Below are 14,693 nucleotides of genomic sequence, written 5' to 3' on the forward strand. Positions count from 1 at the left end.
TCATCCAGGGAGGGCGAACCAGGTAACCCGTGACACCAAACACACCTGGACATCCTGGCCCATGGTCCTGGAGGGGAAGCAGACTCCACCAAGGTAAACTGAGGTTTCCTGGCCACATCCCACCCATTGCATCAGGTGTGGCATCCAAAGATGAAGTGCTAAGACCTCGTTCCTGCTCCCAGGTGCCGAGAGGTTGAATGTGTAATAGCATGTGGATACCTACAGAGGAAAGGTGTCATTTTATGAAGGTAAGTCTTCCCCACCATTCCCATAATAGCTGATGGGACCTAAACACCGCTGGGGAGACGGAGTCAAAATATTTAAGTCTAAAACGACACTTGAAGAAATACAGACAGATCAAGAGTAACAAAGAGGATGTCCAGAAACAGACTAGTCATTCAGAAAAATAAAATTAAAATCTCACCTCATACCATGAAATCAAACTCCAGACACATTAAAATTTCAACGTAAAAAAAATGAGATCATGAAAATATAAGAAACTATAGGTAAATACTATGTTAAGCAAGGCTTTTCTAAGCAGCACATTCGGTAAACCACAAAGAACACTGAGACTGATTTAACAGAAGAAAACAATTCATTTTAAGCTGTAACAATCACCACACACAGAAATGAAAGGCAAAGTACAAACTTCTAAACAAACATTCTGCAACCCCATATGGCAGACAAGGGGCTGCCATCCCTAATCCCCAAAGAGCTCTTACAAGTCAATAAAAAGATAAGCCCTGCAGTAGAAAAGGATAAACAGAAGATATAAGGAAACAATTTTGGAAAAGAAACAAAAATAGTCAATTAATACATGCGTCAGTAAGTCAAGATATTGCAAGCTAAACTAAATGGCACTAGCAGTGTTGTGAAAGACTTGTAAACTTGTGAAGTCTTCTAGAATACAACCCAAAATCGTGTAACAAACGTTTTCACTTCTTCTGGAGCCATGGAGGCTGGAATCCCTGAAACTATTGCTCTGAGATAATCTTTAAACCTTAAACCAAAAAGCTCACTGCCTCCTAAATCTTCTTAAAACTAAACAATAGTATAACTTAACTAGTAAAGATGTCTGCCTTGAGCATTGCGCTCTTTTAAGATCTATCTATATGGGATCAAATTGACAACACCAACTCAAAAGATTAGATAGGAAACTTAGAGGGCTGTGAGTTTACGTTAACTGGAAAGCAACAACTCAGAAAAGGAGGGTGAGAATGGTTGCACAACTCGAAGAATGTCATCAGTGTCACTGAACTGCACATGTAGAAATGGCTAAATTGGTGCATGTTCCACTGTATATACTCTCAACAACAATAACAAAAAGTACAAAAAAGTTTGGTTTTTTTTTTTACCTTCAATTTGAAAAATGTTATCAAAAATTTTGCCTTCTTATCCAACAATTCTCCGTCTCAGTCAATGCGGGGGTGGGGGGGTGGAAATCACATGCTTATACAAAGAATTAGTTACAAAGGTATTCATTACAGAGCTGTTAAATTAGTGAAAACTAGAAGAGTCTAAATATACAAACACAAGACTATGCGGTCATTAAATTACTGTTGCTGAAGGTTTCAGATAATGAAGACATCTTTCTACGTCTTTAAGTGAAAAGAAAATACATGGATACACACAGTCTTACTCAATTTTTGTGACGGGAAAATGGATATTTATGCTTTGAAAAAAGGATAGATGGGAAACAGGAAAATGTTAATGACAGTCTCTTTGAATTACAGAATTAGAGTTGGTTCCTAATTTTAGTTTTGCTCATTTATATTTTCTATACCAAACACGTCTTAAAAAAAAGACAATTGCCGTCAAGTCGGACTCACAGCAACCCTGCAGGACAGAGTGAACGGCCCCACAGGGTTTCCAATAAGTGACTGGTAGATTCAAACTGCGGACCTTTTGGTTAACAGCTGAGTTCTTAACCACTGTGCCACCAGGGCTCCAGACATGTCTTAATTTTATTAAAAGGGAAAAATATTTACCACAGAGATAAACACTGAAATAGTACCTCAAAACCCAAGCTTGCCCCTTGCTGGGGAAGGAAGCTGCCTCAGTGTGTGGCCATCTTCCAAGTGCCCCACACACAAGGGCAGTAGGGGCTGTGCCATTCCAAGAATCAAATGTTGGCTTTGGAATGCACTCTGGACCAGAGTGGGATTACACGGCTATTTGACTTTCTGGGGATGGACGTCCAACAAAATGTTGGATGCGTCACCAGGAAGAACTTTCTGGTCATTTTCACAATTTAGACATGGCCTGGAGAGACCAGGGAAGTTCCATTCTTCCTACCTCTTTGCCTCCTCTCTGTAGCCCACATCCAAATCTTGTGTAAGGGAAAACTTACAACAATCAAAAGTGCTCGTCAGTGAAATGCCCTGCGTACCAAAACAGCAGTAGGTTCTAACACTACCCCCTGGAGTGTGTTCCAAGAAGGCCTGACAACCATGCCACCTCTGATGGTGGCCAGCATGGGCATGCAACATGTCAGGCAGCCTCTTTTGAATCTGGAGAATTCACAGCACATTCAGACTAGTGGCAGGTGGAAACTTTCACACCGGACCCCCTGCCACCTTCCTATGCCGCCTGCAGATATACCACAGCATGCTCTGCACTCTGGTCACACCTGAGTGCACCCAGCAGAGCTCCCCTTCCAATCTCTGTCATCAAGGTCCCTTCTGTCTGGAATGTCCCATCCCCACTTTCCTCTGGACCCACCTCCCATGTGCCCTCCTGTTCCTGGTGGTTTCCCCATTTCTTCCCCCAGACCCAGACAGAGTTCATTCCTGTCTTCTCTGGGTTTCTCTAGGGCTGGGAGGTCCTGAGGTCATAGGACACCTTGCTCTGTATCCCCAGCACTCAGTTGCTCAATCTACTCCATCACTGGACTGTGATTGCTCCTCTAGAGTCTCCCAAGCTCAGCTAATGGCAACTGGTCCTCCCAGTGGCTCAGGCCAAAATCTTGGCATCCTCCTTGCCTCCTCTCCTCTCACACCTCACCTCCCATCTTGTCAGGAAACCCTGCTGACTCCACCTTCACAACATGTCACAATCTGACCTCTTCTCACCACCCATGACTAGCACCCTGGTCAGGTGGCTGCAGTTTCCTGCAGCTGATCTTCCCACTTCCTCACCTGTCCCCTTCAGTCTGTTCTTTATGAGGCTAGTAGCCAAGGTGCTCCCCTTCAAACTTTAGTCAGATCAGTCATTCCCCTGCTCTGAACACTCCCACTGGCTTCCCATCTAGCTCAGAGTTACAGTCAAAGAGCTTCCAATGCCTACAGGGCCCTACATAATCTCCCCAGCCACCACCTCTCAGCCAGAATCCCCTGTTCCTCCACCTGCTCAGCTCAGTCACACTGGTCTGCATACTATTTCTAGAACCACTCCAGGCACACCCCTGCCTCAGGCTTTTGCCCTGGCTACTCCCTCTGCCTGGAATGCTCTTTTCTTGGAGAGTCATGTGGCTCACACTCTCACTTCCTTCAGCAAAGCTCTCTCTGAACACCCATAAAATATCACCCCACCCCAAGCCCAGGCCCACCCTAGCCCCTTTATCCTGGCTTCACTTTTCACTATGGTCCATATCCTTGACAAACCACATTTGCTTGACTCCTCTCATTAGAGGGATTTTGATTTAAAAAAAATTTTTTTAACTGCTGTGTCCCAGCACCTAGATAGAACACTAACCGGCATCTAGTAAGTCTTCAATAATGCTAGTTCAATGAATGAATGAAGAGAAAGGACTTGTTGTGGGCTCCAAGGCTCAGTCTACTGAACAAGGTCCAGCAGTGGGCCAGTTGTATCCATCACTCAGCTCCCCTAGCCCCATAAAGTCACTTCTCTCCTCAGGGACCTTGGGAAGCCCCTTTCTGACCATTACTCTTAAGCACTGCTTGGGAAGCACTGGGCCTGAGTCATTCCCCAGGGCCCTGACTCATTCTCTCTCTATCCCTTGGGCCCACCTCCAAGATCCTTCCTCCACAGCATAATGGGAAATCCAGAGAACACCCCCTTGGAGAAAATGGAAAGGAACTGAATGATTTAGAGGAAAATTCAGTTCTTCCTGGCTCAGGAGTTGAGAAAGCTCAAACTCTCAGGAAGTTAGTGCCTCTGAAAGTGAAACATTAATAGAAATATTACTGGAAAATACCAAACAGGAAGAGAAGGAAAATTCCATTGTGAAAGCAAGGTCCTCTGTCGATGCTCCTGAATGGATTCAGTAAAGCATTTCAGAACCAAAACACAGAAAGAAACGGAAATCAATCAGGTTGTCACCCTTCCTGTGGACTCGAGCCTCAGCCAAGCCAGCTCCACATTACACCAGCACAAAGGGCAGTGGACTCAGAATGGGAGGTCAGCAGCCTGGCTACTGGCTCTGCCCGCACCTGCTGTGAGGTGGGCGTGGTCCATTCCTTTCCCTGAGCCTCCGTTTCTCCATCTCTAAAACGGGGACTATAAGCACCTGCCTCACAGGGTGGCTGTGAGAATCAAATTAATTACAGGTGTGAAAATGCTCTGTAAGCTACGGAATACTTATATAATTGTAGGAATCATTCTCTCCTATAATGCAAAGAAAAGATTTTTATAAAGAGGAACTCTAGACACAAATAAGAGAAAATTCAAGCATGAGACTGTGCAGCTTGAGGTGGAATGGCATAGTGGCTAAGGACACATACTCTGGATCTGGGTTCAAATCTCATCAATGCCACTTACTGGTTGTGTGACCTTAGAAAAGTTACTTAACCTCTGTGTCTCAGTTTTCTCATACGTAAAATGGGAATAATAATAGCATGGACCTCAAAGGACAGCAGTGAAGGGCAAAACTGTTAACACCTATCAAGCACATAGACCAGTGCCTGGCTAGAAAGTACCAATAAAATTCTTCGCTAATATTATTACTGTGAACAGCTGCTTTAATTCAAGTGACCATTTACTTTACTCAAGTGCCTCCTCGTCCAAGAAGCCTTCCCTGTTTCACTCTGGTGAGATGAACCTACTCCTCATCCTGCTTCTCCTTTGGCTCCAAGGAATCAAGACCATGCCCAGAACCAGCTCAGCCCCTGCACTTTGTAGATAAACTCTGCCTTACAGATCACGCCTGTGTTCCAGCCTTGGTTCCCGTGTTCTCACTAGAAGATAAGCTCCTACAGGCAGGCACTACGCACCCCCAGCTCATCTCTGTATCCACAGGGCTCCTGACAGTGACTTCCCTATAGATTCCTCAGTCAACACAGGCCAAACAGAAGTTACAAAGCCAGAGTGGCAGAGACCACTGCAGCCTCTGTCTACACTCTACAGCAACCCCAACATCAACACCACCGAAACTCACAAAGCTAGCAGGGTGTGCTACCATCAGCCAGCCAACTCCAGCTCTGCTTCAAAGCCACAAATCCCACTTTATTTTGTAGGGCTAAGCCTGAACCACCCCCTCCCCACTGGTCATGACCACTTGGCTCTCTGGGCACAAGATATAAAAATCAGCTCCAAGCTGAATTAACCAGCAAAGAGTTTGACCACATGCAAGTTCAGCTTTGCCCAATGACCAGAGGAAGCCACACCTGTTTCAGATTTGCCTTTTAAAGCCAATTTTATGGTCAGAAATGCTTTGAGGGGAGAGAACGGGGTCAAGACTTGGGGGTTAAGTCTGGGGGTAATCAGTCATGTTCTGAGATTGTCAGATTAGGGAGGGTGGTCACCTGATCTTCTTTAAGGAAACATAAATTCCTTGCAGATAAGGGCCAAGATACTGATTGGTCTTTTCTTAAAACACAGCACACGCAGCCTCACCAATCCTTGGAGGGAGGGAATGCTTGGCGTTAGAATGAGAAGACATGACAGTTACAAGACACGTTTTGTGCAGCTGTCCCTCGGGATGCACCAACTCCGTGTGCAGAATTTCTCTATAAAATAACTCAAGTGCTACATTAACATTTCATTTATGGAACTCAGAGGCAGATGGGGGAGGAGAACAGCCAACTCTGGGGCCTGCAAAGTTCAGGCTGAAAGAGGGGATTAGGGCAGGGGGATATGAGAATAGGAACATCAAGTGCAGGAGAAGACACATATTGTGCATTTCAGTAAATATCAGAGCTTTATTCTGTCCATTTAAATTGTGAAAAATAGTGGAGCCGATTGGTAAAAAAGGCTTTGAACTAAGACTACAGATGAGGGTCCTGGCTCCATCACTTAGTAGCTGTGTGATGTTAGGCAGGTCATTAACCTCTCCTCGTCTCGGATTCTTTACCCATAAAATGGGAGTAACACTGCCAATACTGTTACTGTAGTATTAATGGCCCCAATGATGGCTTATGTGTATCCCTGCTCTCCGCCATGGGATTACGCAGCTCCTCCCCGTCCCTGAATTGTGGCTGGCCTTGTGACTTCCTTTGGTCAACAGAATGCAGCTGAAGGGACAGTATGCCAGTTTCCAACCTCAAGAAACCTTACGGCTTCCGCTCTTTCTTGGAACCCTGCTGCCATCACATGAACAGACCTGGGCTAGCCTGCTGGAGAGTGAGAGACCACATGGAACAGAGCCAAACAGTCCCAGTCAAGGCCATCCTAAAGCAGCAGACCCCCATACATGTAAGAAAGCCCAGCCAGGATCAGCAGAGCTGCCTACCTGCCCCATACTGACCACAGAAGCAGGAGTAGGCTGAGCTGAGAGCAGAAAAATTACTCAGCTGACCTGGACAATAAAAAAAGTATATCGTTTAAAGCAGGGATTGGCACACTATAGCCCGCAAGGCCGACGGCCTCTTTTTGTAAATAAAGTTTTATTGGAACACAGCCACGCCCAATCATTTATGATCTGTCTATGGCTACTTTCAAGGTACAACGGCAGAGCTAGGTAGTAGTGATGGAAGACTATCTGGCCCTTCACGAAAAGTTCACTGATGCCTGGTTTAAAACCAATCAGTGCAGGGTGATATGTTATATAGTAATAGCTAACTGATACAGTGCCTAAACCTCTCATAGGGTGGTTGTGAGGATTAAATAACGAATTACCTGATTAGAATGAGGCCTGGAAAATATATTTCTCTTTTGGGGAATCCATGGGAAAAACTGGATTTGATACATAGTATTTCTCTCACGGGAAACCCTGGTGTAATAGTTAAGTGCTAGGGCTGCTAACCAAAGGGTCAGCAGTTCGAATCTACCAGGTGCTCCCTGGAAACTCTATGGGGCAGTTCTACTCTGTCCTATAGGGTCGCTATAAGTCAGAATCGACTTCAACGGCACTGGGTTTTGGTTTGGTTTATTTCTCTCACAGGAGCCCTGGTGGTACAATAGTTAGCACTGGGCTGCTAACCAAAAGGTCAGTGGTTTAAATCCACCAGCCGCTCTAAGGGAGAAAGATGTGTCAGTCTGTTTCCATAAAGACTACAGCCTTGGAAACCCTTTGGGGCAGTTCTGCTCTGTCCTATAGGGTCACTATAAGTCAGACTGTACTCAATGGCCACTGGTTTGGGTTTTGGTTTATTTTTCTCACGCTACTTTCGGGGGAGGAAACCCTGGTGGCGTAGTGGTTAAGTGCTACAGCTGTGAACCAAAAGGTTAGCAGTTTGAATCCACCAGGTGCTCCTTGGAAACTCTATGGGGCAGTTCTACTCTGTCCTCTAGGGTCGCTATGAGTCGGAATTGACTCAATGGCAGCGGGTTTGCTTTTTTTGTTTTACTTTCAGGGGACAGATTTCAAAAACGAAAGTGCCCCAGGCCAACCTATACCTACCAAGTTTAGCTCGAACCTTTCCCATCACTTAACTATTTAAGAACTGGAGAACGTGGCTGTCGATTAAGCAGAAATGACTGAAACTCTTGTTTGAGCCTGGATTCAACCAAGCCCTACATCAATGATTTTATATGAAAAGAACCAAAAGATAAGACACAACCCCCCAGCAAGGCACATGAGACACTTTCCTTCCTTCCGGAGCTCCAGCCTCCCTCTGCAACCTCCACCACACCTGCTCTGCTGAACCGAAGATCATGCTCCCTCAAGCCTGTAGGTTTTGGCACATACTGCATGATCCCTCTGCACAGAGAACCACCTCCCTGCCTGGGGACTTCCCACTCATCCTTCCAGAGTCAGCTCAAAGGGCACCTTCCCTGCCTTCCCTCCAAAGCCTCCTGGACTTCCCAGGCAGAGCTAAAGCCCTCTTCACCCTCTGTACATACTCTGTGCTGGCACTCCTCAGGCTGAGTTATTGTCTCTTTAGCTGTCTCTGTCTTCCCTACTAGACCTTGTGAAGCTAGTATTCAACTGTAAACTGAGAAGTTTCCTTCTCGGAAAGTTGGCCACCATTTATATCTCTGAATTCCCACTGCCTTTTTTTTTTTAGCAGGCAGCTCAGAAACTGTTTGCTGAATGTTAAAAACGAAATATATTATTTTTCCCTTAACCATGAAAAACATGTTATTTAATTCAACTCAGTGGATGGCAACAAAATAAAGTGTTGATACACATTAGCATGTATTTAGAACTCAGGAAACTGATGTCATGATGCATCTTGACTTTTCTCAGTTGTGGTGGAAACGACATTTACTTAATTATGATTAAAGAAACAAGACTTCAGCAGAAAACATAACTTGATGAGACCTGTTTGGCTGCACAAAGGAAACCTACCAAGTAACTGGCTTCCACTGTCATTACTTTTTTTTTATAAAGCACCAACTGAAGGAATATCATTTCTACCTACTGCAGTTTCGTTTGCTCTTCCCAGGAGTTCAAGCCCTCACCATCTCTCACCCGGACTATACTGCCAATTGTCCCCCAGCTCTGATCCCCTTTCTCCCAGGTTTTGGCAGCTGTTTATAATCCAGAATGCTCCTCAACCACAGCTCTGAGTAATTCCTTTCAACCCAATCCTTGGCTCTACAGTCCTCAAGAACTCCCGTTTGTGGAGTCCAAACTCAGTTTGTAGAGTCCAAACTCAGGCCCCAACCTATCTCGTGTCATCTCCCATTCCCCAGACCCAAGTGAGACCTACCGTAAGAAGGCTCTGGTTTCCAGGAACACGCCCCTACATTGAGATTTTATACATATGCATGTATACACATACCCATATACATATACCCACACACACACAAGTACACACATACATGCACACAGTACTAATACGCAATAAGCACTCCCATGGCTTGCAATCACCCCTTCCGCTGCACTGAAATTCTTCTGTCTCTAGATCCAAATCAAAAGCCACCTCCTACTTGAAGCCCCCAACACTAAGTCCTACAAGACAAACTGGGAAACAAATAATTAAAATGCAATATGTTGATCTATTCCAGAGAGTGCTAGGCTTGGGAGCAGAGATTACTGACATCTTCTGCATCTTTGATGACCTTCCCTTCTAAGTTAGCTTTGTATTGAGAGATCTCTGAGCACAAAATAAGTGCTGGATAAAAGTTCACTAAATTGAAGTTAATGTCGTATTGGAGGAGGAATTAAATTGGTAAAATAAACACAGTCCCTCTTCCAAATGAGAAAATGCCCAAGACTGGAGGCAGGCGGTGGTGGGGGCAATATGACCATGTGAGTGCCCCAGGAATTACCTGGGAGAACAGGTGGATGCCTAAGTGTGGACATAAGGAAGCACAGGTACTAAGAGTAGCAGGAGGAAGGCCCCCAAAGAAACACCATGGTGGGGGTTGACACTGGAAGCACTCCTGCTCTAATGCCATGTAACTCAACTTTGGCCCAATGTCAAAAACAAGGACAAAGTGTTGAATTGGTGTATGTTCTGCTGTGTATATTCTCAATAACAACAAAAATAAATCATAAAACGAAAAACAAGCACAGACCCTGAAGGTATGGCAAGAACCCAGCACAGGACCCGGCACACAGGGGGCTTCAGAAATAGACCTAAGGGTTCTCATCCTATTCCCTAACAAGTGATAAAAGAAAGCTGGGCCTGAAACTAAGTGATATGCTAGATATGAAATTTCATGGCTTTTTAGGGGTGGGGCAGGAAGGCTCTGGAGTGTTTAGAGCTGGATCTACAGTTTGCCTGGCCTTCCAAAATCTGTCTGGCTGGACCAAACCAAAACCAAACCCAGTGCCGTTGAGTCAATTCTGACTCATAGCAACCCTATAGGACAGGGCAGAACTGCCCCACAGAGTTTCCAAGGAGCGCCTGGCGGATTCGAACTGCCGACCCTTTGGTTAGCAGCCGTAGACGCCACCAGGGTTTCCTCTGGCTGGATATAACGTGAAAAACAGGCTGCCTCCTTTGACCAGGAATGGGTGTAGGTGTTGGCCTGGGATCAGGAGGCAGCCCCCATACTGATGACAGAGATGAGGACATCTGGAGTCTCTGCACCCCAAAGCAGCCCAGACCAGAGACCCAGAGGGAGCAAGATTGCTAAGAAGCCACCGCTGTTTTAGAACAATGGCTTTCCAATTGTGGTCCCAGGACCCAGCAGCAGATGCATCACCTGGGAACTTGTTAGAAAGGAAAATTCTCAGCTCCTACCAAAACCTAATGAATCAAAAACTGTGGGGATGGGGCCCAGCATCCGTGTTTTCCCCAGCCCTCCAGGTGCACTGAAGTTTGAGAACCATTGCACTAGGACATCCTACTGTCTCTCCCTGGCTGCCGCCTCTCCTCCTGATTAGAAAGCATATCTGGTAGCCGAAACAGCTCAGTCTCTGAGGGTGGGACAACTTCTCAAAAGATCAAAGGGCTCAAAGTCACAGCATAGTAGCTGAAATGCAGCCCAGAGAGATCTTTTCTAAAATCCATACTTGATTGCATCATGGTAGCAGATAAATCTCTTCACTGGCCCACTGCTCTTGGCTTACAAGGCCCTCCCTGACCTAAGCCCTGCTGTCCCTCTAGGGTCCTGCTCAACCCTAACCTCTAATTCTAGCCACAGGGGACTTTACCTGCTGTTCCCTAAAGCACTGGGCTGTCTTCTCCAGGCAAACAGTGGTCATGACTTGCCCCACCGTAATGGCTCTGTCTCTAAGGAGCACTCCTTGACCAACCCCCTCAACCCTCTTGAGCCCTCCTGTAATATCACAGGCCCCATCACAGCACTCATCACTGACACTGTGGCCTGACACAGTATTCACTGAAGACCAACTCTGCAAGGGGCTCACTCCAGCAAGGGAGGCAGGGGACAGAGAAGACCCACAAGAAATATCTGGTGAAGGAAGGAAGCCAAGTTCTAAACACACTTGACATTCTAGCTATAAAACAGTATTTGAAATACTGTAAATGGCAAAAAATGTGTGCTAAAGTTTCAAAGCCATGAAAGGCTCTAGTGATCAAGCAGAACCATGTGCATGCAGCGGGAGAACGAGATTTGTCCACCTAGGGGGGTGGTCATGGGGTAACAAAGCTGGTGGGGGGGACAGGGAATTTAGGGCAGTTGGTTGCAAACCTCTTGGTGTGGGGTGGCTGCTGGGCTTTTCTCCTGCTCCATGCCCCAGAACTCCCAGGTTCTCCCAGTCCACCTACCAAGACAAGCTTGGGCTGCACCTAAGACAGCAGGGAGCCTCTTTGTGTTTCCCTCACAGATCAACCATAAACCAGGCAGCTCCCAGGGAAATCTCCCCCCTCCCTCCAGGTAGCTTCTGAGGTGGCCACCTGGCTCCCAACTCCCAGTCATCTAGGTGTGACATCCTGGGAGCTTGGGGAGCCCAGTCCACATTTCTGAAAGTATCCCTAAACTGGCCCCAGGGAGAGGTGGGATCATTTATGCTGTTCATGGTCTGCCCAGGAGGAAATATCACAAGGATCTGGGAGAGAGGAGAGTGGGCAGCGGAAAGATTACAGGAGGGGCGTCCCCTTACTCCCTTCCATAAAACAAAAAGATCGCTCTGTAACCACCAGCTGGCAGGTAGGAGCCCGTCTCCCTCCTGTCTGGACACCCAGGCTTCAAAGGAACTCAGACTCTTTATCAGTCTCCCCCAGCCCAGGCCTGGGAAAAAGTTTACCTTTGGGAGGAAGAGGGTGAGGGACAAGGGGCAGAACAAGTAGGGCAGCAGCCTGACAGCCAGCACAGGGTACTGCACACAGGACCGGGCTCTCTCACTGGGCCCTGGTTTAATCAAAACACTGCCCTTCACCAGAAGTAGAAAAGAGTATTATTTTATGGGGGAAGGGAAGGTGTCATGGGAGTGTGAAGGGGAGGGAGCCAAGTCTGGCTGTAATTAATTGGCTGCCTAAAAGAAGGGTAAAAATGACCAGATATATTAGGGAGGGGGACTGTCACAAAGCACCCCTCCCCTGCATCCCTGGGACAGTATGGAGTGGGGGTGGGGGTGGGGTCAGGAAGGAGGGTGAGGATGGGGGCTGGGTCTCCTTAAAGCAGACCGGCTCTGGGAGGCAGGAACCGACGGGTGCGACACGGGGCGCTCTTGCAGGCAGCACAGTTTCAACCGGAAAAGCACGCGTGGGGGTTCCTGGTGCAGCTCCGGTACAAAAGGCCGCCCAGATTTGGAAGCCTAGCGTGGGGGGTGGGGCAGGGCAGAGCATTTAGAGAGATTTACACATACACGTTTAGAGACAGCCCATCCGGCTCTGCCACCAAGAACGCCAAGCAATCTCGGGGCGAGTCCCTTCCCCAGCTCTGGAACTCAGTTTCCCACCTATAGAGTGTGTGAAAGGGAGACAAGAGTAAATGTTCTTTTAAGTCCGTGACAGCTCTGACTCTTCAAGACTTTACTCCTCCCGGGCCGGAAGAGCCGGCTAGATCTTTCTTCCTACGGCAAGGCTGGGCGAGGCACTCCCGCTCGGGCTACTTCCAAAGCGAGCACCAGGCTCAGAGAGGGGACGCTCTGGGAGCAGCAGCGAAAGGGAACGGTGTCGGGAGGCTGACAGTCCGGGGGAAGGCGCATGGGCGGGGGCAGAACAGGGAAGCTGTGTGGAAGCCGTGACCTCAGGATCCTAGCCTTAAGTTGTTGAAAGAGCTTGGAAGCAGGGCGGTACCTCAGCTTTTCCATGAACACAGTGGCCCTGGAACCTTAGGATGAGGCCGAGGAGCACCTTACCTTGTCCTTCTTGCCGGCCCCGCTCTCCTCCGCGGCCGAGGCGGCGCACTTGTTGAGCAGTTTCTTGCTTCCGCAGGCCGTCGGGCTCCAGGTGCGGCCACCAGAGCAGGCGCCCCCCACGGGGTCCCCGGCGCCCCCGCCCGCGGCGCTCTCCACCTTAATCAGGCGGTGCTTGGGGGAGATGTAGCGCACCTCGGCCGGCGTGGTGGGCCGTCGCTCGCTGCTGCGGTAGAGGTGCGGCGACCCCGAGGACGACGACGAGGACGCGGCGGCGCCCGCGCCCGAGGAGGCACAGCAGCAGCCGGCGGCGCCCGACGCCGACGAGGCCGAGAAAGCCCGCTGACTCCCGCCCGGCTCCCCGCCGCCGCCGCCGCAGTAGTCCAGGCGGCACATGGCGCGCAGTTTGCGCAGCGACGAGCCGGGCCCGTTGTAGGGGTCCTCGAAGTCGCGCTCCTTCTGCGCGCGGTAGGCGCGGATGAGGTCGCTCGTGCTGCCGCTGTCGTCGGGCAGCGAGCCTGACGAGGCCGAGAAGCAGGAGGCGGTGCCCGGACCGCAGGACGCCGAGACCGCCGCGGGGGCCTGCGGCACGGCCTGGGGAGGCTGCGAGGGCCGCTCGCCCCGGCGCCGCTGCTCGCGGTAGTCTGGCCGCGGCGGCTGCGGGGGGCTCTTGGTTTTGCTGTTTCCCAAGCTGAAGTACTTGTTCAGCCACTTGGCCATGGCGAGAGGCCACCTAGGGCCGCGGCGCGGGAACCAGGTCCGCCGCCGCGGCCATCCGGGGGGCAGCGCTGCCGCCCAGGCCCCTCGGCGCCCCGGCCCCGGCGGGGGGCGTCCGGGGCGCCCGCTCCCGACTCCAAGTTCAAGTTCTCACCGCCGCCTCCTGCCGGCCGCTCCCAGGCTCCGGCAACTGCAGCGCCGCTGTCCACCTCCGCCGCGCGCCGCTCAGGCTTTGGATCTCATGGAGTCCCGGCCCGCTGCCCCGCGGAGAGCAGGAGGCCCTGGCCTCCCCCGCCGCGGACGCTGTGGCCGTTGGCCTCGCCGCAGAGCGCGCTCCTGTCCCGTTGGAGCCGCAGGCTCTGTCTCGGCCGGGACCCGGGGCTCCTGCGGGAACTTGTCGGCTTCCGCGGCCCCCTTCTTCTTTCTCGAGAGAGCAGGGGCAAGCCCGGCCCCGCAGCCGGCAAGCAGGCGGGCGGAAGAGCAGGCGAGCGAGCAAGCGACGGAGGGAAGCAACCGGCGCCCGCCCGAGCCCACGCGCCCGCGCCCGTCCCGGCGGCGCCTGCCGCTGCCGCTGCCGCTGCCGCTGCCGCCGCCTCCCAAGCCGCCGCGTGTGTGACACTCGGGCCGCCAGAGCCCGCCCTGCGCTGTGGCCCCGCCCACCCCGGCCCGTGCGCGCCCCGCCCCCAGGCCCGCCCCGCAGGGCCCGCCCCGCCCACCCCCAGGCGCCCGGCCGCCAGACTTCTGCCCCAGCCCCGCCCCCCATGCGCCCTGTACTTGGAGGGGGCGGAACTCGCGGGCGGGTGGACGCGCCCCTCCTCCTCTGCACGCGCCACCTCCCACGGCCGCGGCGGCGCCAGCCCCCAGGTCTTGCCGGAGGGCGCTGGGGTCTCAAAGCTCTGCCAGCACGGCTTAGCTCTCGGCCCGCCGCTGCCTCGGAAGAGAGGTTGCCAGGTGAGCTAGCAGTGCGCAGAGCCCAAGC

The 14,693-nt window shown here is 50.5% G+C and overlaps 1 protein-coding gene across 1 annotated transcript in view; it reads right to left on the bottom strand.

Moving 5' to 3' along the window:
- Positions 1 to 14,291, bottom strand: part of SHB (SH2 domain containing adaptor protein B) — a 146,083-nt gene extending 131,792 nt beyond the window's left edge. Inside the window, exon 1 of the mRNA XM_049895310.1 lies at positions 13,001 to 14,291. Within this exon, the coding sequence (XP_049751267.1) occupies positions 13,001 to 13,717 (717 nt within the window). The 5' untranslated portion in view covers positions 13,718 to 14,291. The remainder of the gene's footprint in view (positions 1 to 13,000) is intronic.
- Positions 14,292 to 14,693: the final 402 nt, after the last annotated feature.

This window comes from Elephas maximus, chromosome 9 (genome assembly GCF_024166365.1).
Source record: "Elephas maximus indicus isolate mEleMax1 chromosome 9, mEleMax1 primary haplotype, whole genome shotgun sequence".
Classification (NCBI taxonomy): Eukaryota; Metazoa; Chordata; class Mammalia; order Proboscidea; family Elephantidae; genus Elephas; species Elephas maximus.